The sequence below is a fragment of the Aythya ferina genome, assembly GCF_964211825.1.
Source record: "Aythya ferina genome assembly, chromosome: 21".
Taxonomy (NCBI): domain Eukaryota; kingdom Metazoa; phylum Chordata; class Aves; order Anseriformes; family Anatidae; genus Aythya; species Aythya ferina.
Genome location: NC_140319.1, coordinates 2,899,175 through 2,925,770, shown reverse-complemented (window position 1 = coordinate 2,925,770; position 26,596 = coordinate 2,899,175). Strand labels below are relative to the sequence as shown.

Genomic DNA, 26,596 nt, shown 5'->3' with positions numbered 1-26,596 from the left:
TTCCCAAAATTCTTTCTCCTAGAAAAGTCACACACTTTGTAATCTCCTCAGTCATTTCCCTAGTTTGTAAAAGTTCTGTCAACTAATCAGAGAGAAAAGAAGTGTCATGTAGCTTAGACTGACCAAACCAGCTTGAATGATAGAAACTTGAATGGGTTTTTATAAAGACAAGTCACTGACAGATGTGAATGCTTTTAAAAACTATTCAGAACCCTATTTTTAATGAATAAACTGAGAAAAAATATTAGCCTGGTCAATTCTATAAATTCTAGCAACAAGTATAACCTACAGCTTTCATACTGCAAGGTTGTTTGGGCAATGGATTAGGTGCATGTGCCTGAAGAGGATATATCTTGGTGGATAAAGCTTTAATCTTCATAGCTGGTGAGGATATTTCTGAACAGGATGGGAAGGAAAATAAAGAAGAGGAAGAACTCAGTAAACCAACAAAATCCCCCAACGTAATATTTGTAATGGCTATAGTGTTGCAGGTTATACACCTCCCCCCGTCCCCCCTTATTATTTTTGTTCCACAGAACCTTAAATTAAAGAAAAGATCTGGTCTCCAGGTAAAGAGCTAAAGCTACATGTAAGATTTAGCATTTTCAAACTTACCGAAGTTATTTGGTTACCTCAAAATGTTAGTGTTTTCCAGACAGCAGGTGCTCAGCACTTTCTTATGGTCAAGGTCCTCAAGATATCTTAAGTTGCACACTCGGAATCAGTAGTTACTTTACAAGGTGTTTTCCAAGGGGGTTGTTTGTTTAAGAATTCAATTTATAAATTATCTGAGACAGTCATAATTAGAAGCTGGGGGACTTTCCTGTGAGTGAATCAGCAATGTAGCATAATCAAACTAATGTATTTCTAATGTTATGGCTTTGCCACTCAGTGTGGATGTCTGCTTCAATAACACTTTTTATTTAATTTAGATCACTCTAGCTTGGTTGCAGTTCTGAATCTGGAAAATCTAATTTTCTAAGTGACTCTTAAAAAAAAGCATATAATAAAAGTTCTGTGAGCTAATGATTGCATCTACTATAATAGCTTCATATGTTTTTTATGACCTTCTTATTTATCTGTAGACTCAAGATATTTCATCCATTTCTACCACTCATTGTCCATTATCACGGTGTTTTGAGGTTCTGAGATAGCACAAAGGAAACCTTACAAAACTGGATGTGCATTTACTTCCCCTTGTGGAACTGCACTTCAAACGCTGCACCAGCACTAATGGGGAAATGAATGGTAATTACAGTATTTTATTTTGTTTTGTTTTGTTTTGTTTTAATGTTGTTTTAAGTTGTTTTGTTTTGTTTTACTTGTGCCTGCAATGCACATTAAATTTACATAACAATATTAGGTAAGGCCTGCATACCGTAGTATATAATAGGCAAATTTTCAAACATAGTTCGTGGTTGGTTTCTATTTATCCTGTCCGTTACATATAAGCAATTATATTTTATCAGAAATAAATTCTTGAATGAATCACCTACTTTATTAGTAAAATTAAATATTTTAATAATTATTTTTGAAACTGTTGGAGGGAACTATTGGAGGTAGAAGAATAACACCTAGGATGACACATGGTCATATTCCATGGACAATCAGCCTGAAATGTAATGCCAGGTTCTTCTGCAGAAATTATTCATACCGAGCTCCCCATGAAGGTGTACCATTACTTCTCGTTCTCTCCCTCTCAGGAAGTCTGTTCTGTTCATAGAAGCCTACCATGGTTGTTACAGGATTGTCTTCAACTAACTTGTCCATTTCCTTCTGATCCTGGGGTTAAATTAATTCAAAAGACCGCCTGCCAGGACAGAGGTCTGAGGTTGTGTCAACATGTCGTTAGAAATGCTTTAACAAGTTGCTCTACATGTATAATTAATAGAGATGAAGGAATCCTGGGCTGTCAGAAAGTCTGCGCTCCATTCCGGTACATCTGTCCTCATGCTTCTTGGTATTTCCTTTCCTCTTTGATGTTATTTCTGGGATGTTGATATTGTTCACCATATATTACTCTCAGAAAGGTTGATCTTATAAAGCAAAAATATGATAGTAAAACTATTTTGTTCCTCAGTGCAACTTTTATCCAGTGAGCTCAGTGTTTTAACAGAGCTTGATTAAAGATTAAGCCTCAGTACAGCTGTGTAAGGCAGGTAAGTAGCGTGATATCCATTTTACAGATGGTTAAACACAGAATAGAGAGGTTAACTGCCTTGGCCATGGCTGCTCACTAAGTTAGCTGCACTGCTGGGAGTGAGAACTCAGGCCTGAATAAACGGATTGCTTGATTTGGTAGCTGATGCACAAATCAGAGAAATGGAGTTTTCAGTTTCACTAAATACATGTATATATATTTTTTTAAGTGTCTCCTTTAACCAAGTGGAATACAACGAAAATTTTAGTTTTTGTCAAGCCAAAATTTAGCTTCATCCCAAAGGAAATTGTACTGAACTCTCTTGTTAACCTTTATACAAAGCTTGGGTCAAAATCAAAAAGAAAATTGACATTTTGAAAATACAAGTTGCTTTCTGAGATGATTCAGAGAGTTTTAAACAATTTGTTTCACCAGCAACAGTTTCAACAGGCAAACTGAGTGGTACTTGGAACTGGTTTGAATAATAGTGCTGTCCTACAGGGCAGTAGTGACAAGTCTTCTTCCAAAGCTACAGTATTGATGAAATATATTTAATACAGTTAATATTCAATTAGGGATTAATCAATACAGGGAATTAATATTCCCTATACAGAATAGAGAAGTTCTTTCTGAAAAAAAAGCACCACAAGTGGCAGTCTCAGAAGGTAAGGCTCCTGCCTTCAGAGCTACTTCTCCAAAACCTATGAAAACAGATTGCAAAATGCCCCGCTTTGCAGCTGTAAAGTGTATAGCTGGGCACTGAACAGCACCCTCCTGCTGGCATCTTGCATGTGGGGAAACACATCAACATGCACATAGGCTTTAGCCTGAACTCTAGCTCCCTCCAGACTTGAGACTTTCGAAAGTATGTTCCAGGTAAGGCAAACACAGCTGCATGGTGCATGCCGTGCTGACAGTTCAGAGAAAGTTTTCTCCCTCCTTGGCTCCCTGATAGAGCCAGGGATGTTCCACAGGAAAGCAGCTCTCTGTTGAGTTTATGCCGTGGTTTTGGTGAAAGGGCAGAAGGTACAGGAAACAAGCACAGCACTGTGGAAAGTGGGATTTGACTGAGTGATTACGTCTACCATCCAGCTGGTGGACACAGCAGCTGTTACTATTACAGTCCGGATAGCATTTCATTTATTTTAAAACCCTATCTTAAAGCTTTAATATCACATCCATTTTAAATCACTTCATTTGAAGGTGCCAGCAGGGGGGATCATCTGGTAAAGAACATGGGGAAAAAAAGACAAGTCTTACTTGTCACTTTCTGAGACAAAGCTTCTTATACTTTTTCATTTAAGATTGAATGTCCTTAATTTTGTAGCTCCACAATAGAATACAGACCAAAACCCTGCTGCCTGTAGATGTGGGTACATTGGTACAGGCTTGCAGGAATAGCACGGCTTGCTAACAGTGAAGTCTCAATTCTTGCATCTAAGAAAAGAACAGATGGACTTCAGGAACGGCAAATGGACAACTAACTGAACGGCAAGCTTTCCTTACATGAATACATAGCCCATATGTGCTTAGAAGAATCAAAAAACATTTTGCTTGATAAAAACCTATCCTAACTTGGTGGGGAGTCTTCACTTCAGCAGCAGTGTGATTTAGATCAAATCCTTGAAGATTGAAAATGGTCAAATAGATGAAACACTGTGCAAACAACAGGCAGCACTGCCAAGGCTTGCTACCTTACTACTAGTAGCTACCTTACCCTAGGAACTAGGTGAACTCAGTGATACAAAGATGAAAACGATGATGCATGGATGAAAATAATGAGCCCATATTTTAAAATCTTTTCCACATTATCTAGTAAATCAAAGATCATCTGAAAACAAAACCAGGCAATCGGTCTGAACTTCCTATTATTTGCTGTAACACTTGGAAAGGTAATAAACAAGCATGGCAAAGATACTCCTCCAACATATTAGTCCAGACAAAGTAATCATCTCTGATGTTTTGTTTTAATTGGATCATCAACCCTATGTGCAAGATAGTTCTTCCCTTCATACACTGTAGAAATTAAAGATTCCCATACTTAACACATACCTAACGTATACAAGGAGATTAGCGTCATTTCTCAGTAATTCAGCTGAGAAGCAATAACGCTAAACTTTGGCGCATATGTTCTGTAACACATAGCTCTGAAAGCTGCAGTAAGAGTGATGCAACAAAATAGGAAACATCTACCCAATTTCTCTGCCCTCTGCCTTTTAAGAAAGCTGATAGAGAAACGTCTGCCCAACTCTATATAACAGTATCACCGAGGAGACCCTACAAGTGACTGCTCACAGGCTTGGCTGATGTAACCACTACTCCAGGCCCCTTTGCTGCCCCTGTTGAGGACATACATGTAGGTACATCTCTACTACTACCTCTGAGAAGCCTTTATTCTCCTTGGTGCAAGGTTATCACGATATTTGACTGTGGTGCTCTGTGCAGCCTGTCTTTCGTAGTGGGCATTCAGACCAAGCTAGGTTACAATCTTGTTTTGTTCTGGTGGGAGGAGATGACTCACTATTTGTTCCGTGAGACTACAAGGAGACACCTTGAAGCAAAAAATGGCTTTGAAGTGCCAGCTTGCTTCACAGAGCAGATGGCTGGGATAGGCTGAGGTTAAAGACATTCATTATAAATCCATCATCAAACTAGGACATAGATGTACAGTGATTATCAGATCAAGAGAATGTGCTCAGAATGGCAACTTCTCTGTTGCTGCCTGAGCTACACAAGGCTGCGGCCAGGCTTTGGTGAGCTGGACCAGACTCTCCTTTCACAGACCTGAGAGCAATACCACCGAATCCAGAAAGAAGCTGGAAAAGCTATATGGCATCTCTCTGCAGAGCGTCTGTAATATCCAAATAGTGCCAGCTAAATGAAATCAGGAATCACCCTCCAATGCAGAAATCACAAACTCAGACTGCTAAAATATGTAAAGACCATCAGTGGAAAAGGCCCGCAGAGTTCTCTCTTTCTGCATGAAACTGGAGAGAAGAAACACACACGCATAGGGCTGCAGAGCTTGCATTTTCCAGGCAGTATCTTCCCTGGGTAAATCAGCATTTCACAGTAATAAAGTTAATGGAGCCCTACCAACCTTTACCAGATAAGGATTGGATCCCAAATAATTTCGTAGTGAAATGAGAATTGAGGCCAACATGCAGCCAGAATTATTTTTGTTTAAAGTATGGTTCAGGTTAAGCAGAAAGCAATTACTTCCTTTGATGCACTCGCACAAACACACTACTCAGTGGTGAATAATCTGCACCCCATATGCCATTATTGAAGAAATTTGAAGAAATCAGCCTGCATGAAACACTTTCTTCTGAAAACAATGCAAACTTCTCAGCCTAATGACTTCTGTTCCCTCAAGGGATAATATAAATTAGGCTGTGTTAAATCTGTAGTCATTTTCTTGTCACATAGTATAATGTTCATGAGTTTATGGTTAGAACACTCCCTGCTTTCATTTAAAATCCAGTGTGACAGGGTTTATTTTACTTTGCCTGTTAAAAAAAAGTCATTCCAGACTGAATAATCACTAAAAAGATTTTTCTTACTTTTTTTTTTTATTATTATTATTTATTTATTTTTTTTAAGCTGTGGACATAGTGTGTCTTATTTTGGACTTACTTCAATGTTATACCACTCTTGGAAACATAATTTACAATTAGATTTTGAGTGGCAAAGTAAATACGGCGAAGTGAAAATATGGAATATTTTATACATCACTCCCCTGCCACTTATTAAACAGTATCATCTAAGGTTAGTTAATGCAATGACATTTGGGACTTGCTATGGGAAGAAAACAGAAAAATCATTTATAGAGAAACATTTTCTTGTTGCATCTTTTTAGAATGCAAAGCAGGTTTTTAAAAAAAAAAAGATCATAATCACAAGGCAACTGAATTATTCTGAATAAAGCAAGGCTCTGCATAGTGAATCAGCATTGATGGGCAGACGTTTCAGGACTACCAGTTAAGACACTGCAGCTCTAAACCAGTACCTAGTACTAATTGCTTGCCACTGTTCCACTCTTCGCTGCCAGTATGTAGGCTTTAACATCACCATGTTAAAATTATGGTAAGTACTCAAGGAAATAAGTAAATCAAAAATAACAGTCACCTACAAAATATTGGTCCTTAATATCATTATGTCTCATTCCCCCCTTAATGATATTTACGGCACATCTGTCTCATCTCTCTAGTTAAAACCTTGCATTTTTAAAACCATTAGGGGCCATGTTTATATGGAATCTTTTGGAGTTCAGAGAAACATTTCTTCCTCTTCAAGTATACAGTTTATATTGTTAATAAGGACATCTCTATGCATTTGCCCAACTGACCAAAATGACCTTTAAGGGATTTATTCTGGTCATTTCCTCCTGTGACCCAAATTCACATTTGAAGCCAGATCTTCAAAGGATAAAGAGTAATACTTTAACCCACTGCAAATTGCAAACCTAATCTACTCTTACGAGAGCGACACTTACTCAATTTGAGAAAAATTGGTGGGCAAAAATAGACTAGAACTGTTTGTCAAATGTGTTCACAGTCATTTAATTCCCTGTTAAATACCATGAAGACTACACATTATTTCTGCTGTAAAGTCTTTCAACACTAATTAAAGAGCAATAGCACTGCACAACACCACTGAGCTATGCCTGGGTATGTTAGTTAGCTGGACTGTATCACATTTAGATTTTAAGCAAAGGTCACAAAGCTGGATTTACTGCTCAATTATTTTTTTGCTCACTCTCCAAGCATAGGGGAGCTTGTAAGGTGGTGTACAATACCTATCTTGTGCTTTCCTTGTCTCGCGGTGAGTAGCATGACCAGGAGGAAAAAAAAAAAAGGAATTGTCAGTGTCCAAGCACTACATTCCAGTGATGTCAGCTTGGAGGAGTGACCTCACATATTGGTGAAACAATTGAAGCATGTCTTGCTAGCATCATCGTCTCTACAGGTGTTTCTTACTTTCAGTTCTGGGTTGATCAGACAACTGATTTTTGTACAGCCTATTACTACACACATCACATTGCAGTTTCAAATTAAAGCCTTCAAAAAGGCAATTGGTGCTTCACTTGTGAGCAGTGAACTTTAAAAACTCTATCAGCATCCATTTCTGGGTGAAATACTCTTTAAAATGCTGTCTTATTTCATACCTGGGCATGAACTGGCTAACCTTTAGAACTCACCATTATTAGGAGAAATTGGAGAAAAAGCAGCTCTCCAATCAAAACAATGCTGTTTTGAAGCAAACTTGACTCTACTGAACAACTCTAACCCAACCTTCTTCACTCCTTATTTGCTGCTAACCTCCCTGCAAACTTTTCACTTCCCACAAAAACAACAGTAGAAGCCTGCTCTGAAGTGTTTACTTGTATGTTTTTTGACAACCGCAAAAAAGCACATTATGTCTGCTAACCCAATGTTACACAATTCCACACAGCTTCATGGAGCTCTGGGTGGGGTGTGAGAGCTGATGGGAACTGGAGAGACGCATCATAATTCGGGCATTCTGCTTTGCAACAGAAGCTCTCCTGTTGCCCTCTGTCAGTTTAAAATCAAGAGGTTTTTCCTGCTAACTCTTTGGAGTCATACATGGATGATTGGTGAGTATAAATAAAACTGTGTTCTTCCTAGTCTGCTGGCTGTTGTTGGTGATTTGTGTTGCCGTACCATGCAGCAACAGTACCAGGCTGGGCTTCTGTTGTTCCAGGTATAGACAAGATATGAAGACACAGAAGACAAGACACAATGGGAGAAGAAGGTGGCAAGATGAGAGTAGGAATCTTATTAGCAACTGAAGTATTTTTATTACAAAGCTTAACTTATCACTGGATGATGCCAGATGATGTATTTGAGGTTATTCTGTCGTTACTTTCTGAAATTCTATGACATGGTTGCATTGCTCCAACATTAACAGGTGGGACATTAAACAAATTTCTGGTGATCTTTGTGTGTTACAGGCTGCTTGGTACTCAGAGTCTATGGTAGATCCTACTCTACACCAAGAAATTTGATTACCTACTGTATATTTCTGGTTTCTTTATGGAAAATGTATGCGAGGATTTAGCATTTCAATGACACCCCAACCACAACGAATCACGACTTACCTCCGCAGTAAAGCGTCTCGGTTGTCACTAGAGGTCAGTAAAAACGGGTTACACCACACAGAGTAACATCGGTCAGCGTACATTCAAGAATGGTGGGATTCAGAAACTACCCAAAACCCTGCTCCTTTATTCTGGGGGACACGGACTTAAGTCAGGAGCGTGCCAGCTAGCACCCTTGGAAACTAAATTCATTTACTCACGTAGTAGGCAGACAGCACATGCTGAATCAGTAAAAGGTCCTGCACAGAGCTGCTCCCATGGGTTTGAAAGCCAGTACAGAGGGGCCTCTGCTGGGGATGAAGGACTGTCTCAGGCTCAGCATCCCTATCGGGCTTCAGCTGTTCCACTGAGGCTGTCTACAGGGGTGATAGTTACAGCAAGCTCTAGTATTGTGATACACACACACCCTCTCCCTACCGCACAAGCATGTTGAATCCTATCCACATTTGTAGGTGATTGCACACACAGTGCTTTGCACAGCCAACAGACAAGACCGTTTTCTCTAAGTATGCTGGGCTAGATTTTAGCTGTCAGTGTACAGTGGCTCACCCTGCAGTATGCATCTGAGGGAGACAAGCAGTATGCTCCTCTTTACGAGCTTCCAGAACCATCCCTTCGAGGTACTTTTTATGTATTTTTATGCTGCTCCAAAAATTGACCCATTAATATTCACATCTGGGTGAGAATCACAGCAGGGATGAAGCTGCCTCAAAAAGATACTGGCTGACTGAGGATGAAATGCTAGGTTTGGACAGTCGCTTCAGGTGATCTTCATTTTAATATTCTGTGGATTAGACATTTTCTTAAACCAATGTGCATGCTTCTAGAAAGTCAGTCTGTATCTCAATTACATTATGCAGATTTGCTTTCTTGCACATTTCTTGGATTCTCACGCATACCAAGATCCAGCATTTCATCAAGGAGATGTATCTGCAGGCAATGTGACAGCTGCTTCCTGGCTCTCTGAGCCGGCAACATTTTATTTGGGTCATGCATAGTATCTTTCCTTCTCCTTGAAGCAGGTAGAATGCCTGCTCACTTCTGACGGTGGGAGATACCAACACAAAAATTATTTTAAAAACCATTTCAGAAGGAAGACTGTCAAGGAAGACAAACTTGCTACTGCACGTTTATAACAATGTATAGACAGTGTTTTCTGAGCTAGCAATGCATTGCACGGGAAGCTAAATTCAGCTTTTACACTTAAAAAGTGCAACTTCACTCATCTTAATGGGAGTTACTGCAGTCTGAGAAGATTACATACTCACTGGATCCCATCCATAGAAGGATCCTACATGAGAAGACTTTTCATGTCCACAAAGCTGGAGATGGGATTACCTCCATGCTACCACCTTTGTGGAGCTCGGATTGCAATAATAACGCAACCTTCAGGCCACTTTTTCAAGAGTTCTATTCATGGTGAAATTTACTTTTAATGTTTTGCTGGGGAATGTTTTGCTCTGAAGATCACATAAAATAACATAAAATAACAAAAATCCCAATAGGATCTAAATCCAAGTTCTGACTCATTTACTAGTAATTAGAAATACAGAAAATCAGTATTAATAGTATGTTACAGCTGATGCCTACAATAAATAAATATTGCTAACTGGAAGAGTTCAATACTTATGAATTATACATTACTTAGTAGGGGAGACATCATTAAAACTTCATATATGGAAAAAAAAACAAACAAACATACTGTGCAAAATTACTTTGATGTGATGGAGCGTCCAGAAAGGCAGCTTCATAAATAAAGCTTTCCTAAGCCTTGCTCTTCAGTTTGCACTGGATTATGTGGGTGTCAGCTTGCTCTGTTCCTTGCTGTTCTGAGGGGTGCTAAGATCCAAATAAAATCACTGCTTTCAGGGCTTTATGTTGGGTTGAACAAAATGCTACAAACTCTACACAAATATAAATCTTCATTTTGAGGCATCATGGTAGGATGAACCTGCAAGTAAGAGCAGAACCCAGTCAAAATAGTTGAGTTTGAGATAAGACCTCTGCAAAAGTAGTCAACCTTACAGGATAATGAAAAAAAAGCACCATAAACTTGTGTCTAAAGTATGGGTAGAAATTTGCTGAAACATTCACTGACATCTCACTGGAAAGTTTGGTAGGACAGATCATTTTGCCAATTGGATGCAAGCTTTGAGCCCATAATAAAACTTGCCGACAGAAAGGTGTGACCCAGTTTCTTATTCCACCACTGAACCATTTGCACAGCTCTAAATATAAAACTGATGATAACATATCCATATTTGTTGCAAAGGGAGCGTACTGCATGAACTGCACCAGGCAACAAGTTGTATGTTTCCAACCATGCTGCAAAACCCCTCTTTTACTGTTTTTACATACAAATAAACATGAAAGCCCATGATGAAATTATAAATATATTTGTGTTATTTTTAAACATGGCACTACACAGTGAAAGTCATGTCATTTCATTTCTTTTGAAAGAATAAGAATAACATAAGACAGTATTGATACAGAATCTCCTCTTGCTGTCCCACTTAATTCCGTTCCATTGTGTTTTTAGAAATAATAATCTTAACAATGGTAGCATTAAGTCACATTGAATAATCTGTAGAGCTAACAGAAGTAAACACCCTTGTGCTGGTTTTAACCTCAGTGTGGTGCAAACTCCATTCCAGTTGTGTTAGCCGGTGGAGTAACTCCATTGATGTCACGACTCCACAGCTAAGTCGTGCTGATGTGAGATCCCATTAGATCTGTCATGTAACTTTTGCATCAGCCTTACATATATAATCTTTACACACAGCCCCAGTACAGTGCCTCCCTCCCCCTTGTATATCTCAAAGCACTTAAAAAAAAAAATAAATAGTTCTTATGATCTTCATTTCATAGGTAGGAAAACGGAGGCACAGACAGAAAAAGTGATTTGCTGAAAGTCTTCGAGCTGGTCGCTGTTAGACAGGGACAATACCCAGGTGCCCTGAGTCCTGACCTTGTACCCCATCTACTGGACCACAGTACCCCTCAGCACACACAGTGTATTCACTCCTGTCTGCCTGAACAATCAGTGTGACAGATACAAGAGATTTGGAACCAACTGTCCATAAAGTCCATTCATGTTGACTGAGCAAGGCAATATTATAATCAGAATGATTTTAAGAAAGGATAGCATTTACAGTAGTTAAATAGATGCTACTTTTTATCAGTTCTATTTTTTTATAATAGCATACAGTCCTTAGGTTGCTATTACTATGTTATTTTGTAGTGTAAGTATGCCCTCATGGCTATTCTAGATAATACTTCAAATACACAGAGCTTTAAAAAAATATTTCCATTACAAATATTTTAAAAATATACTTATCCTAAAAAGCTGTCCGGCACTATTCCAAAAATCACTTGTAATAAATGTCTCTTTTCATTTTAACAAAAATATCTACCGTTATATAGAAGAGCTCAAGTTTTGACAAATCTATAATAGTCAGAAATATCTTGGGCCAGATTCCACTCTTGTTTATACAGTTGCCAGTTTGGATCACGGTGTTCACTTCAGTTGTGTTACTCTAGTATAAGCAGGAGCAGAATATAGCCCTTAGTGCTTTAAAATAACTAAACAGACTGAATACTGCAACAGTTCCTTGGGCCTAGCATTACAGGGATGGGAATTCCTTTACTTCAATGTGTCTGAAAATGCAAAAGAATCTTGTAGTCAGTATTTGTGCCATAGTCAAAGAGGTGCCAGGCAGCTGCATTGGATGACTCAGATCTAGAACCATATTTCACCTATAGAGAAGGAATTTTGGCTCAACGATGCCTGCAACTGTGCCATTAAAAGAAGAATTAATGTTTAGATTGAACAATTATAGAGGGAAAATGCCAACCTTCCTATGCTTTCTACAGTTCTAGGAATCGTTTTAATTGCATTTTGTTACTTGAAATACTGTGTGAGTTATTAGAATCTCCCACTGCTTACTTCTAGGAAAGAAGGTTTTAATTTGCTTCCATATTTCCAGCTGAAATGCCTCCATCTAGTCAGTTCTTTTCAAAGTGCATTTGAAACAAGCTATTAAGTGCTTGCAGGAATCTGCATCTGACCGGATGGACAATGTGGAGGCTGTTAGTCTTTTTAAAACACTAGATTTTCTTCCCCCCTTTCTTCCTTTTTCTTCCAGCCTTCAAACTGAAATGCACTGTTTGATTAAGGTTCATAGAAATTAGTCTGATCTCATTGCATCAAGATACATTTGCAAGTAAAACTAACAGCCTCAGATGCAAACAGCAGTTCCTACCTTTGACCTTCGCAAAATTAGAATGCAACCTTAAACATTGACTTCATCTAATTCATACTTAAAGCTTTTAGTCTAGTTTTCTTCCTAGACATTGATGATGAACTTACAAACCAAGGAGATTTAAGTATATAGACTAAGTTCAGTCCTCACTGTCGTCTTCATCATCATCGTCATCTTTACTGGGAGCACATCTTTGGAAGCAGTGTACTATAGTTGCTAGGAAGAAGCTTGATAGAATTGCAGCAATGGAGACTGCGACTCCAGAGAAGATGATGATAAAAAGGTCCGTCAATGACAAACTAAATTTGCATTCACTAAAGCTGACCTCAGATAATTCATTCAGAAAGATTCTTCTATTTTCTACAGGCAGGGAGCACTGGATTTCATGGAGACCTGCAAAGAAGAGGAGAGGGAAACAAATCAGAGGAATATTGATGAATCCTTCTGTTGCTCTGGACAGATACTGAATGTCTGAAGAAAGACTTTAAGGGTTAATTCCAGGTTTATGAATTTGTATGAAATTCAGGAAAAATTTGAACAAAATCTGACACTATCTAAAAGCCATTACATAGCCCCCTTGAGCACCCCCTCAAGAGATTACAATATTTTCACCCTTACTCTTCCATGAGGTATGACCTGGGGCTCTGATTTTGAGGATTTAAAAGTGTGAATGTTGAACCCAGTATGCCTGGAGACTCAGAAGTATTTCTCTACTAATTTCTGAACACAAATTCAGACTCCAACACAGGATAAAAGGGACACTGAGTTTCCTTCCACATTTAAGTGCCTTCTACAATATTTGTTTTCCATGCACAAAACTACAGTTGTCTTTTTCTTCTGCTCAAAAAAAAAAAAAAAAAAAAAAAATCTTAGGCTTAAAGGATGCTTGTTTGACTCTGACCTGATTTCAACCTTTTCTCTCCAACACTTTTATAAGACACACAGACTAACGGATATTGTTCCTTCATGCACTACTGAAGAATACCTACAGGTGGGTTCTTCATAGTAAAAGTAAAAAAAAAAATCAAAATTTAAGCAATGCTGAGAATATAATTTGGTAGTAGGCAGTAAAGGCCTTCTATTCCCTCTTCATTCACACTAGGGAAAATAAGGAGAGTATATTAATGGGCTGGAATGGAACACGTAGTGAAGTGAATGAAGTCTGTATCACAGTCAGCAAGATAGCTTTTATCTTGCTATTGAGTATATGAATGTAAGGAGGATGTACAAGAAGTGCGTATTAATGACATGAGAGCTGCTGCTGGTTTCCCTGACACACACACTTACTGTCTGCTGATGATCACAAAATGGGATCCCGGTTTCAGACTCTGCATTGCTGTGAGCACTCACTGTACTCGGTGTTTCCATTGCACAGCTGTGCCACTTTGCAGAGAGGATGTGGAATAAGGTTTCCTCTGCTTTTTACAAATTCCATTTTTTCTTGTGCTTGAGTTGCTGTGGTGTATTATGTTTTATTACAAAACCCAGGCTCTTAGCACTCGTGGTACAGATCTGACTAGCTATCTGGATCCAGCCTAGCTGTTACGTTAATTTGAGAGGAAGATTTAGCCAAGTCAGCTGGGGATCCATTTGATGCATCACCCTGACTTATTTGACCCGGTATCAATGCTGATTGTATGAAATTTTGATCTCTAAAAGACATCGTGTATCTGCCTTATCTGCCTAAAGTTCTGTTGCTTTCCTTCTTTTCTCACCCACAACCTAATGAAAGCTGCCAGCAGAACAGGACAACAGTCAGCATGCCCGAGGCTGAACGGCTTCCTCTAGGCAAATTGCCACCTGAATACAGGCGACATTTTTTCCCTGAGCCTGGAGCACACTGCTGCTGCGTGGCAGATGGCGAGGCAACTTGCTCTGCAGACCTCTGAAACCTCTTGTCTGTGGAACTGGCCTGCAAGGGAGAGGAGCCACCCGGTTTCAAACACTCTCCGAGCCTTTTGGAAATCTGGAACCTGCGGTGTTCACACACACCGTGCCTTGTGCACAGGCTGACACAGTGGAGCACTGGAGTGTGCCTGTGACTGCACAGATGGCGAGAGGAAGTACACACTCCTGCACTCTGTAGCTTGTGACAGAGCTCTTTGTACGAACCAGAAGTTAGGGTTGTTGGCACCGAGTTCGTATTTTCTTTTCATCTAGACTTGAGAACAGCAACTCCAGGGGAAGACCCGGAGTGACAAACAAAAGAGGACACAAATGGGCACTTTTGCTATTCAAAGCCATAAGAAATAAGGAAGGAGAGAAAAGCCATAGCCTTCAACTCCAAGATTTGTGTCTTTCCAGTTAGCTTTTAAAAAAGGGAACAGTTTTCAATAAATTGAAGTGGGTAATCAAAGCAGTTACTGCTATTGCATAGAAACAGCAAGAAAATGAGTGTAACCTATTGAAAAATTGTTTGAAGAGGAGTTCCTTGCTAATAGGAAAAGAACATAGCAATATTTTGGCTGAAAAGCCTGGTCTAAGTGAATATGCCATCTAAAATTCCATTTCACTTGTAGCAAGCATAAAAACAAAACAAAACAACAACAACAAAAAAAACCTTCATTTTGTAAAACAAACCATTAATAACTGCTGAGTTCTTATCAACACTGCTATTTTCATAACAGCTGAGCTGTGTCCTCAGCGTGTCTAAAGAAAGATTGCACAGGTGACCATAAAAAATTCTACTTTGTGAAAGAAATTCTCTGGTGTCCTCATCTGCCAGCTTTTAAAATTATCTCTGTGCTGCAGTGGCCTTGCTGAGCTGGAGTAGGAAATCTAAGCTTTCACAAGGAAGGCAGAAAAACAATATATTATAAAGAGAGAGAGAGAGGAAAAACAAAACTAAAACCAAGCAAACAAAAAAACAACTAGCATTCTCAACAGCTCTACTTACTGCAGCCCTTGTCTCTAGAAATAACTTGCTGCTGCAGCATCTGCTCATGATCCTTGAGGGAAAAGAGCCCAATTGTTCATCAGCGTTACCAGCAGCAGTTTTGCCACAGACCTAAATGGAACCTGTAGGCTCTGAGCTCTATTCCTCTTCCCGGATGCTTTCACCTAACATCACAGCACACAGAATACAAACCGAAGAGAATTGCCAACATACCAAGTCATTGAGAGGATATTTCTTGCTAGGAGAATCAGTGTACTGTACTGATTTTGAGTCTGATTATACAATGGAGAGAGATAAAAAAGCTCTTCTCTCTCCGTGTAGCAATTGGTACTGAAATCTAGGTCATGTTCTCAAACCAAATAGATAAGATACAATTTTTCTACTTGCTTTAATTTTCAACACTCCAAGGTGCTAGCTTAGCCTCAAGGATTTGTTTGTTTGTTTGTTTGTTTTTCAGACGTCTTAGTCATTGAAAACAGTAGATGCCAATAGACAAAACACAACATCATAAACCAGAGGCCGGTAGAGAGGCCTTGCTAGCTCCCAGCTAATGCTTCACCCACCCTGCGTATGCACCATTTGCCCAAGACATGAATGAACTGACTTCTATCCACACACAAGGCAGTCTGCTAAAATCATACTGGAAATCATCCTGGAAAGCTAGAAGGACTGCAGAGTGCAGTGGAAACACAGCAGTGACAGAGGGAGAGAGGAACGTTTATTATTCCATCCTGCTCAGTGAACGTTGGTTTGTTTTTTTGTTTCTTCTGGGGGTATTTCAGCTGTGTTGTGACACTATTGCAAACCCCAATACAGTTAACAGAACCTTTTATTTTGACCCCAAAGAGAATTTGGAGTACTTGGAAGGGCCTGTATTTCTAATAGTAGCAAGCTTAGCAGATTTATTTCTAGTGACACGAGGAATTTCTCCTCCTAACGCTAATGCAGCCAGTATTAGACCAGAGCTTCCAATTGCTTACCTGAAAACACCTCAATGTGAAGGTCGGGGCACGTCTGTCTAGCACAACACACAAACAATGCCATTTCAGCTGCTTCCTTCCAGAGCAGTATGGAACTTTCTTTGTGTTACTAACAGTAGGTTGGCCTTAAGACATGGGCATCCAGCGTGTGCAGCACTGATGTTACGTGCTCCACCTCTCCTGTTACATTCGTGCCTAGCAACATGGCCAGTTTTGTTCTTTGCTTAGGCAGAAAGTAATCTGAAAGTAATCCCAGGTTATCACACACCCTCTACATGAGCACCCTCCACACAAGACTTGCAGAGGAGGACAGTGCCATTTAACCTTAGGGGTCGGCTTTTACACATTTTGACCGCTTGAATTACATCATTTTCTGTTATATAGATGCACTTTTAATTCGGTACAACCTGTTTAATTTATTCTTTTAAAAAATCAGTCAGGCTTCTTGTAAAGGGTATCACAAGGAGGTTCAATATTTATTGCAGCAAGAAAACCTTTGATGATAGTTATATATATCTCATTGCTCCCACAACATGTTCAAAGAGTTGCTTCTTCATACCAAACAAATCTGTAAATGAAATAACAAGTGTGAGCACGTTATAAATATACAGCTTGTTATTTTGGTCAGGGCCAGCACATTATCTGTAAAAACTCCAGCTGTCTCAAGGACAATGTCACGCGCTCTTACTTTCTGCTATGTCCTCTGAAGAAGCAGATGCACTACACTGCCAGGCTGTAATGAATTGTTTGCTTTTAAAAAGGGAATGCTTTGAAATGCTAGTCAAGGGCCAGGTGCTAGATTCTGCATAGGCTGGTCTCTAAATACTGAAAAAATGGGTTGAAATATGGGTCTGTTCCCAGAGGAATAGATATCTAAGTTACGTGGGGAGTGTGAAGCTGTTGGAGCTCTAGAGCCATAATTTTTAAAGGGAGAAGCAGGGGATTTTGTTTTGTTTTGCTTTGCTTGTTTTGTTTGGTCTTTTGTTTGGCTGATATTTTGACTGCGTTGTGAGTTGTGCCTTTGTTTTATATTCCACTGGCTGAAGACAAGCAGCAGCACATATCACTTACACAGGTCGATCTAACTATTTGCAGGACTCCTTGTGTCACGATTTCTTAATACCTATGCTAACTGTACCTTTTATTGGACAACTTCTGAAATTCATTATTACTTCAATATTGTGGGCTTTGCCTGTTAACCGTCTGTAACTGGGAAATCTTGCTCTATTTTGGAGGTTGAGTTTAAAAAAAGAAAAAGAAAGGGAAGCCCCAATTCTATTGGGTATTTGTAGACTTCGCATAATACAACTATTAAAAGAAATATATATATAATTATGTATAATCTAATATAACAATGTACAGCAATGCACACTAGTATGAGATTATGAAAATGCCCACTCATACATACACTGATACATGTAGGAATACATGCAGAGCAATGTATGAAACAAGCCATAAATGTGTGTTTAATGTAAATGTATTCATTCCAGTAACTGTAAGAGCACTATAATATGCTACTCAAATATTTTAGGAAAAATAAAATTGATATTTGCCTTTTTGGGTGGAATTCAGCTGTTCTCCCATGGCACTGAATGTAGTTTACACGGACTTGAAATGTTTAAGTGTGGTGTTTTATTTCTTGTATGGTATTTTCCCTCCAGCTATAGTTCTCTTTAGTCGACTTAAACATCATCACTAATGTATTAGATCTATTAATAAGCAGTGAGAGAGGCCTTGCTTCTGAAGAGATATGGAATTTCATTAAAATTAGCCTCAAGCTATCAGAAAAGTAAGGCTTAAAAAAAACTGAAGCCTATATTTAGACCTCTAAATAAATTTTTTTAATGGCCAAATGCCCTAGAGTCTCCTAGTTTAACATCAGAAGGTACTTTATATTTAGCCATTGAAGCAAACTGTCAAGTTTAACATTAGGTGCCACACTGCAAACTGTCCTCACATCTTGAAATCCTGAGAGATGGAAGTACTCCAAAAAACCTTTGGATGGAAGAAACAGCGAAAAGGCAGTGGCAGCCAGATCATTTTACTGAAAATGCCTTGGATATCACCTTATGTATTTTTATATATATACATATATATAGAAACAGATCTGTTGCACTTGTTAGGTATACTTATTTATCTTAGGAGTTTCTGCATGAACAGAATAAAAGCTGCTGAATGGGCATTTTTAGGGCTTTTAATTCCTTTCCAAAAACTGGATATTATGTTCTGTACTAGTGATGTGCTAGCATGTGCATGATATCCTGGGAAGAACTGAGCTGTAATGGACAGAACAGTCTGTCCTGATTAGCAGAAGCTTGCTCTGGTTCTATATTAGTACATGAAATTAAGGCAGCCTTGTCTACATAGCGGATGAACATAGGTACTGATAAAGAATGGTAAGTCAAGAGGACTCACAAAAAGCTGAGTTGTGTTACCAGCTTTTAGTTAGGTTAGAAGGTGAAATGAAGCTTGTACTCACATATAATTATGATGCTGTGTTTTGAAGACAGTGTTTACCATCTTCAGTGAGCCCCTAAGGGCTACTCTAAGGGCCTGGACTACAGAAGCGTGATTTTTTTTATTTACAGAATAAATTTATTTAGTAGTATATCTTGGATTGGAATGGGATTATAAAAGGACGTGGAGAACCAAGAGATGATCACCTCGGGCACAGCCTTTCTAAACAGGCTTACAAAAACCATTCCATTCTCACTGCACTGATTCACTTCTGAATCTCATAACTACTGCTTTTTGTACTGAATTCAGTTCAAGCACCCAGCTCCAGAAGGCTGATTACAGTCTCATCGTCCCCTGCTCTTAGCTTTTTTCCTGCCTCTTGTCTCACTACCATCCTTCCCTCCTATTCTTTGCATGGACAGTCCTTACATGGAAACACAGCACTTTACCACGGTTTAACTATCTGTCCGTACTGGGGAGGTACCAGCTACAGAAGTCCTAAAAGTAGCTAAATAGAATCTGTACCAATACTGGCACTCAAAAAATGCTCTGGGTCTCTTAAGGATCTGTAATCTTGTGTACAAAACTTTCCAAAGTGGAGCAACAATTGATTAAATGAGTAGGAAAACACGATCCTAGATATGGCCTTCATGTTGTCACATCGGCTTTGCAGTCCTCCCCTGTAGCTCATCTTACTCAAAACATATATTGCCTTCATTTATCAAAGAGAGTAAAAACCTACAAGGAATTCCATCTCTGGCCAATCCTGAATGAATTTTTCAAGTCTCTCTGGAAATGTCAGTGTGTAAATAAGAATGATCAGTCAAAAACTTCTCAGTAAATTGCTTCAGGTCTATCTAATACTGTTTTAATAAAAAGGGCAGCAGAACCTTTCATTCATGCAATGAATGACTCTGCACAACTTCCTGAAATGTTTTTTACAAAGAAACTACCGAGAAGACAAAAAAAAAAAAAAAAAGGAAAGAAACGAGGGTAAGATGATGGAAAGGAGACACTCTGTCACACTGAGGAATACTCAAGCACTAATTAAAAGTCATGTTAAAAATGCATTAGTCATTAGCAAACGAGGCACAGCTGCCCAAAGCATGTTCACAGAAAGTAAAAACCAGCAGCAGATTTCTACAAAGCACTCTAATATGTCGACTGCAGACCTTTTGCATTTGCTTTTGCTATGTGCATTTTAACTGAATCCATTACCTTCAAGATGAGATGCTCAGAAGGACTCGAGAAATTTCTTTTGTAGTGTCACGCACTCTAAACAGCACCTTTCACCAAAAACTTATTCCATCAAAGCTTGTTGTACTTAAATGATGAAACTGCAGCATTTCTGAAACTCAGTTCTGCAGGTAATGGACGCCCACAACCTTCTGCTGGATGAACCCAGAGTTTCAAGCAGTATTATTGGAAAAATTAGGTTAAGAGACAAGGCAGGAAAGGAAAATTGCATTTATAGGAAAGATAGAATGTGATACAGAACACAAACTTTGAAAGTAGAAGAAAGCCCTTCCATACGTTAGAAATTGGTGAGTATTTTTGTAAGATTTCCAGCTCCCACCACAGCAGAAAACACAAATCTCAAAGGTGACTTGATGGATGGATGGATGGATGGATGGATGGACGGAAGGAAGGAAGGAAGGAAGGAAGGAAGGAAGGAAGGAAGGAAGGAAGGAAGGAAGGAAGGAAGGAAGGAAGGAAGGATAATGGCAAATTTCCTTGGACTAAATTCAAAGCTTTGAAGTGTTATGCACAAAATATATTTAACCAATAATCATCCTTCCCCTTTATTCAGTACCTTTTTTGCTTTCTATCATATTTTTCTTAATTACATCTGTCAGATTCCTAACAAACCCTCTTCTTCTTCCTCTGCCTTCTTCAATTCCCATTTTAGAGAACTTCAGGCTTATCAAATGTTTTTTGTAAAATTCAAGAAGGTAAAAAGGATTCTGTGGAACAAATACATGCAAGTAGAAACTAGAAGATAATAGCATACATCTCAAATGTGCAATTTCCTTGAATTCTTTGAACAACACATTCAAGACCAAGTTAGACTTCTGTTTTTTCAAGATATTCTTTGTTCTGAGAGTTTGTTTGCCCCACCATGGAATAAAACCTTCCATGAAAGACAACTGTCTTTAAGGGGACAGAGATCTTACAGAAGTTTTTCTATTTAAAAATAAATAAATAAATAAATATTATCCAGTATTCTTTATCTCCATACTCCTCCTACTGGGAAGCTTTTAATGTGCATCATCAACCATCATGCTGCCATTCAGGCTTATCAAATGCTTCTGAAATCAAACTCACCCTTCCGCAGAAAATCTTTTAAAGTTTTACAACTTAACTGTCTCATTGTGACCTACAGTGAAAACTTTGTGTCTTCTCTAGGAAAAAAACAACTGTTATGTGTCCTCCACTTAGCATCATTTCACTGACCTTCACAGTTCCTTCCTCTGCACTGCATTATGCACACTCTTTCGTTTTTTTAATCCATTATTAACCAAACAAAAGGGTAAAAATGTTGTTTGGTTTTCAAGGATGATGAAAATTCAATTATTGATATCTGTCTGTCTTACAAACAGAAAAATATATTTGCTTTTTTATTTTTTTTAAAGCAGGTAGCACGCCAAGTTTCATTGCAAAACTTTTAGGGCAGTTTCTTCACTAAGTCTGCCTGCAAATTTGGCGTGTGAGAGTAGTTCCTTATTGCCAATCAATGCTTTAGTTAGAAATTTAGGTTGGATGCATAAATGCTGGGATCTATAAAATGATTCAAATCCCAGCTGCTTGTGTGCAGCGACAGGCTAGATTTGCAAAGGCAGCACAGCTGGAAAGAGGCTTTCCAGTCAGCCAGTCAGGCAGGTCAGCAGCAGTTGTAACTTCACAAGCTTTTTCTGGTAGCATGCCAAAAAGAAAGCGGACCTGGCTTTTGCAAAGCTAATGAGTTAAAGTAAGTCTTTTGTTCAGATCACTGAGTTCTCTAGAGGCCTTAATTGCAGAGGTAGAGAGTTTCAGGATCAGTTATCAAGATTTCTGTTCTGATTGACAAAACTCCGATTTTTAAAGCAAGCTGGTGTTTCTTTTGCAAAAAACAAGGGCAGGTTTGACCAGCATGACATTTTACTGCAGTGCTAAAATTAAAAGGTGGAACAGTGGCTAGGTTTCGTAAACAGTTCCAGCTTGAGTGATTTCTCTCAGACATGCAGACAGGGCACATTAAACTATTTTAAGTGTCACTGAAAGTGAAGAATCAACATGAACTCCCTATACATAAACCTGCCGGTGTATTTCTCCCAGCCATTTATCTTCTCTTGCTACTGGTTCTGGCTCCCCAGGGACTGCCATGCAACACTTCCAACTGCACGCCTGGATCCTACTTCATCCACAGGATGGTTGGAGCGTGTTTCTTTTCCACTTTGGCATACCTGTTCCCTTCCTAGTCCATTCTGAAGCATCCCAAACCAGCAGAAGACACACATGACACTGTACAGAGCCTTTAGCTTCTTTGCGGCTCTTTGTACTTTGTGTGAACACGCTGGGGATCACTGATGCAAGTTTCTGTCATTCACCTTTCCATATTCTTTCCCTTCTCAGTAAATCCAGGTCACAAAATTTGTCATTTAAAGGCTGGGGAACATCAGTCTGTCACTAAACTGCTCTGTAGCATAAATCACTGCATATTCTTAAAGAAAATCAAGCAAAGAAAAATCCCAGCCAACATTTTTTCCCATCCTTCTGTCTTCAATTCATAGAGCAATGGAAATGCTCGAGCTTCTGCAGCATTACAAGAGACAAATATACAGCCAAGATAAGGAAGCTCTTTTCTTGGACCCTGAAAATGTGTTCTTACATGTATATGTCTTTTTTGCAGTGTTTCCGGACAATGCCTGCTGCCCTACTTATCCTGATGTGTTTGCTGCAAGAATACTTGCCTCCAACCTCATAGCAGTATCATGAGGAAGCCAGTGAGTCTGAATGCTGAGTCTTTGAGTTGCTCTTCCCACTCCTCCCAAGGAAGAGGTAATACCACCAGAAATGCCAGGCAGACAGGGCTTTGGACAAGTACAAGCAGACAAATAATGCTGACATGATTAGCTCTTAATCGGTAAAATGTTGCAACTTCATTAAAAACTGATAACCGTGTATAAAACATGATCAAATCCCAATCCTAAGAATTAGTTCTACGTGGACTTTCTGAAAGTTGTTTTAAAAGGCACTCAACTGTGGCCATACTGTTTTAAAACGGCACCGAGAGGGTCTTTTCTTTTGGGGATTAGTTTTGCCCTCACCTTCAGGAATAATGTTGTACTAGTCTATGAAAGGAGGCAGCCAGCATTGTTTGTGACAGCAGCTCACAAGGAGCAATCAAGATGCTGAGTTTGCGTGCTCTTCTGAAGCCTCACCAACATGACTGGCTGCAAAGAAATCGGTAGATCTGGACCTGGGACGAAACGCAAAGCAGAGCATTTGCTTAGGCAATGGGCAGGAGGGCAGCTATGAAAAGCAGCCATTTAAATACCTGCTTCTTTCCTCCTTGTCTTCCCAAATTAAACCAAACTGAAACAGGCTAGTAAATTATTATTTTTTGCTTGTTTGACTGAAATGTAGTTTCCATTGCTTTAAATGAGCTAAAATACTGTTAAAAAAAAAAAAATCTGTAAGCTTGCAAGAGGCTGGGGAACACTGACAATGATATGGAAAAACTTAGGTTCTTGAGATTTCCAGTCATAAAAAGTGCAGATAAGCTTAAAAAACACTGACAGGACAGAAAAGAAAGAGAGATGGGCTGCAACAGGCTCTAACTGAGCAGACTCAGTCTGGACAAAGGGGAAGGAGCTTAAAGTTCACGAAAAGATGGAAAGCATGGGGAGCCAGCAGGAGGGATGGGCAAATACTTGGCTCAAACAGAGTGAACTTTCACTAGAGCACTGGGGAGGTGGGGGAACAGCCAAGGTTTGGTTTGGTGCACAAAGGGTAAAGATTTCAATGAGGCAGACAGGAAAAAAAAATAAAAAACTTTTCCCTCAAATTACTTCATTATATTATTATTATTATTACTACTACTACTACTATTATTATGATTACTATTATTATTATTTACAGCTAAGAATATTTAAGGCAACCTAGATGAGTATAATGAAAATGCCACCCAAGGTCATGAGCATAGAAAGAGCTTGAATAAGTGATTGCAAACTGATGGTCAAGAGAGGAGACAAAAGACCTCTGAAATTCCTGGGCAGTGTTTTTCTCTTTTTGCATCTGAAGTCAACCAACAATTTACTCGATCTCAGCCCATTCTCCTGAGATTCTCCCCCAGCCTTTTACTTCTCACCACCTTCTGCAGGGACGTCATCCCTTGGACAAAGCCCAGACCCCAGTGATTTCGTGTACACCTGTATATCCTTGGCAGCCCTTACAAGCTTTTGTGCTCCCAGCAGTCGCCCTTCTGCTAGCAGCTGGGCAGCTCGATGGCAGGAGTTTCTGCTCCAGTGCTTGTTGGGAGGCAGAACTGCGAGGTGATCCCCTGCTAAAGCTGGGTTAAGGATGGCTTTGGGGTCAGGTGGGAAATGAGGAGCAAAACCTTGGATTCCCAGGGACACGTGGCAATCTTCCTTGCCCATGCTCCTCTGAAAATTGCTGGCCCAAATACCAGAATTACATATCCTGTATTTTGGGGTGTTCCAGAGCCATTTTAATTTATTCCTAATATTGGAAGCAGTGCTATTTCAGTAAAAGCACCATAATCATGCTATTGAACAGAGTTTCAGAACATCACAACAAAATAGTTCTGGGAAAGGGCTGACAACCACAGCTGCATAAACTGTGGATTTAACTCCTCTGTAGCAGCTTTGTAGCTGACGAGTAAAATGCGAGGAAAATCAGCTTTCCTAAGGAGCTGGCACAGAATATTTAGCTGTTCAAAGGGCTTACTGTAGAAAGAAACCGAGGTCTGGAAGAGAATCAGCTCTGGGCACAATGAATTTAAAAAGGCTCCTTCACTGCCTAGGTGAGTTTAGTCTATAAATTGAAATTATTATGGCTTATTTTTTAAAGCTTATTTCTTAACTGGGAGGAAGACCTGCTGCTAAAAAGAAACCAACATCATTTTAATGGCCTCTTTTGCTGAAAGCATGCAATTACAGTTCGACCAAAAGGCAGCTCAGGTCACTGCAGGCAGGACGCACAGACAGTTTGACCAACAACCCTCCTTCCCTCCGAGACACACGTACAAAGCAACGTGCACACTGTGCTGTAAGCCACCGAGCTTTACCTTTCTGGAGCTTGGATGCATTGTCCTGTATCCAGCTGAAAAGGTTGGCAAAGTCACAGTCACAGACCCAAGGGTTGCCCTCCAAGCGTATAGTCCGCAGGGAGGGCAGCGCTTCCAGGGCTGCCACGTTGAGGCTTTGTAAGTTATTGTCATTCAGTTCTAACACTTGGAGCTGTTCCAGGTTCTCAAAAGCAGCCTCATCTACATCCACCAGGTTATTGTTTCCAAGGCTCAGTTTGATCAGTTTTTCTGCTGACTTGAATATCCCAGCATCAAGCTGCGTTAAATTATTGTAGCTTAAGTCTAAATACACCAGTTTGGTAGAGCTGCTAAAAGTGCCCTCTTCTAAAGAGGTGAGGGAGTTATTCCTGAAGTCCAAATAGACCAGATCTCCATAAAATATAAAGAAGTCAGCTGGTATCGCCTGAATGTTGTTATCGGCTATAAGAAGTTTCCGTACATCCAATGGAAATGGATTAGGAACACTTGGGAGTCCTTGATCCCGGCAGTCTATGGTGTGGTAGTCCATACAGCTACAGACAGCAGGACAAAAATGACCCCCGGGTAAAAAGAGCAGGCAGACAAAGACAGAAAAAGGCAGAAGGCAGAAAGGAAAGCATGGCAACATCGTCAAGGATTTGGAAGCTGTGATGAGCACCACTCCTAAGAGAAGGACATTTTGCCTAGCTGAGCAGCAGTGCCTGGGACTCGTGTGTGTGTGTGCTCGTCTCCAGGAGATCACATATCAGCCCCGATCCGATGGCAGCGGGCTCGGCAGGGGGAGGGAGACAGTGACTGAAGGGGAGAGGGAGGCAGGCATATGTGAGGATTTACACTGGCAGAGAATGATAATGCCGTACAATGCGAGGGAAAGAGCGATGATTGGGTAAGCCGAGGACCTTTCAAAGGACTCCCTTGCTTTTGTGAGCTAAAAAAAGCAGAGAGCCTGGTAGCATATTTGCTGTATATTCCAGCAAACGGGAAATCACACCTAATCCTGTGACTCTGGCAGCAAGAGCTTATGTTTAAAAAGCCCTGCAGGTAATGCACCCAGATGAAAAAAATGATTTTCTTTCTTCACATCTGCCTACATCAAAGTGATCAACACCCGACAGAAAAGCAGGTGAGGGTCAGAAGGATCCGGCTGGCTGCTACGGTCTCTTTTCTCTTTCATTTGTAAAATAGGTTGCAGAAGAGCAGCAAAGACAAGGAGAAATAGCTTGTGCTGTTTCTGGGTGCCTTGCCAGCTTTTAGGGCAAGCACATTAACATTATTTAAATGACTCATTATCTTTTAATCAATGGGAATAATCTACTGTGGCAACAAAGAATATGGTATCAAAAATGAGGGTGTTTGTTTTCCTGTTTTAATAACCTAAATGACTACTTTCTAATATGGCACTAGTAATGTCCTTCATGCCAGATAAAAGCAAAAAATATGGATCAGATCTT

The 26,596-nt window shown here is 39.6% G+C and overlaps 1 protein-coding gene and 1 long non-coding RNA gene across 5 annotated transcripts; one reads left to right on the top strand and one right to left on the bottom strand.

Moving 5' to 3' along the window:
- The first annotated feature begins 7,646 nt into the window (after positions 1-7,646).
- Positions 7,647-8,102, top strand: LOC311422319. The gene is made up of 2 exons (XR_014685265.1): positions 7,647-7,757; positions 7,865-8,102. It is a non-coding gene; the product is annotated as an uncharacterized lncRNA (long non-coding RNA).
- Positions 8,103-8,516: 414 nt separating this feature from the next.
- On the bottom strand, positions 8,517-25,905 carry LRRC38 (leucine rich repeat containing 38). 4 transcript variants are annotated; one of them, XR_014685259.1, is made up of 4 exons: positions 25,146-25,905; positions 12,631-12,916; positions 9,977-10,212; positions 8,517-8,617 (listed from the first exon to the last, which is right to left on the bottom strand). XR_014685259.1 is itself a non-coding variant. In XM_084495236.1 (3 exons), the coding sequence occupies exons 1-2, from the start codon at positions 25,771-25,773 to the stop codon at positions 12,663-12,665; spliced, it is 882 nt and encodes a 293-aa protein (XP_084351362.1). In that variant the 5' UTR covers positions 25,774-25,905; the 3' UTR covers positions 9,659-10,212; positions 12,631-12,662. The 4 variants fall into 4 exon arrangements, 3 of the variants coding, with proteins under 3 accessions (XP_084351362.1, XP_084351363.1, XP_084351361.1); XM_084495236.1 differs by lacking the exon at positions 8,517-8,617 and having other exon boundaries at positions 9,659-10,212; XM_084495237.1 differs by lacking the exon at positions 8,517-8,617 and having other exon boundaries at positions 9,659-10,212; positions 12,849-12,916.
- Positions 25,906-26,596: the final 691 nt, after the last annotated feature.

Bases quoted from the DNA above. Each gene is read 5' to 3' on its own strand.
- LRRC38 (XM_084495236.1), bottom strand. From the start codon at position 25,773: ATGTTGCCATGCTTTCCTTTCTGCCTTCTGCCTTTTTCTGTCTTTGTC. The intron at 12,917-25,145 runs GTAAAGCTCGGT...TCTTCTTTGCAG, and splicing joins TGCATCCAAGCTCCAGAAAG to GTCTCCATGAAATCCAGTGC.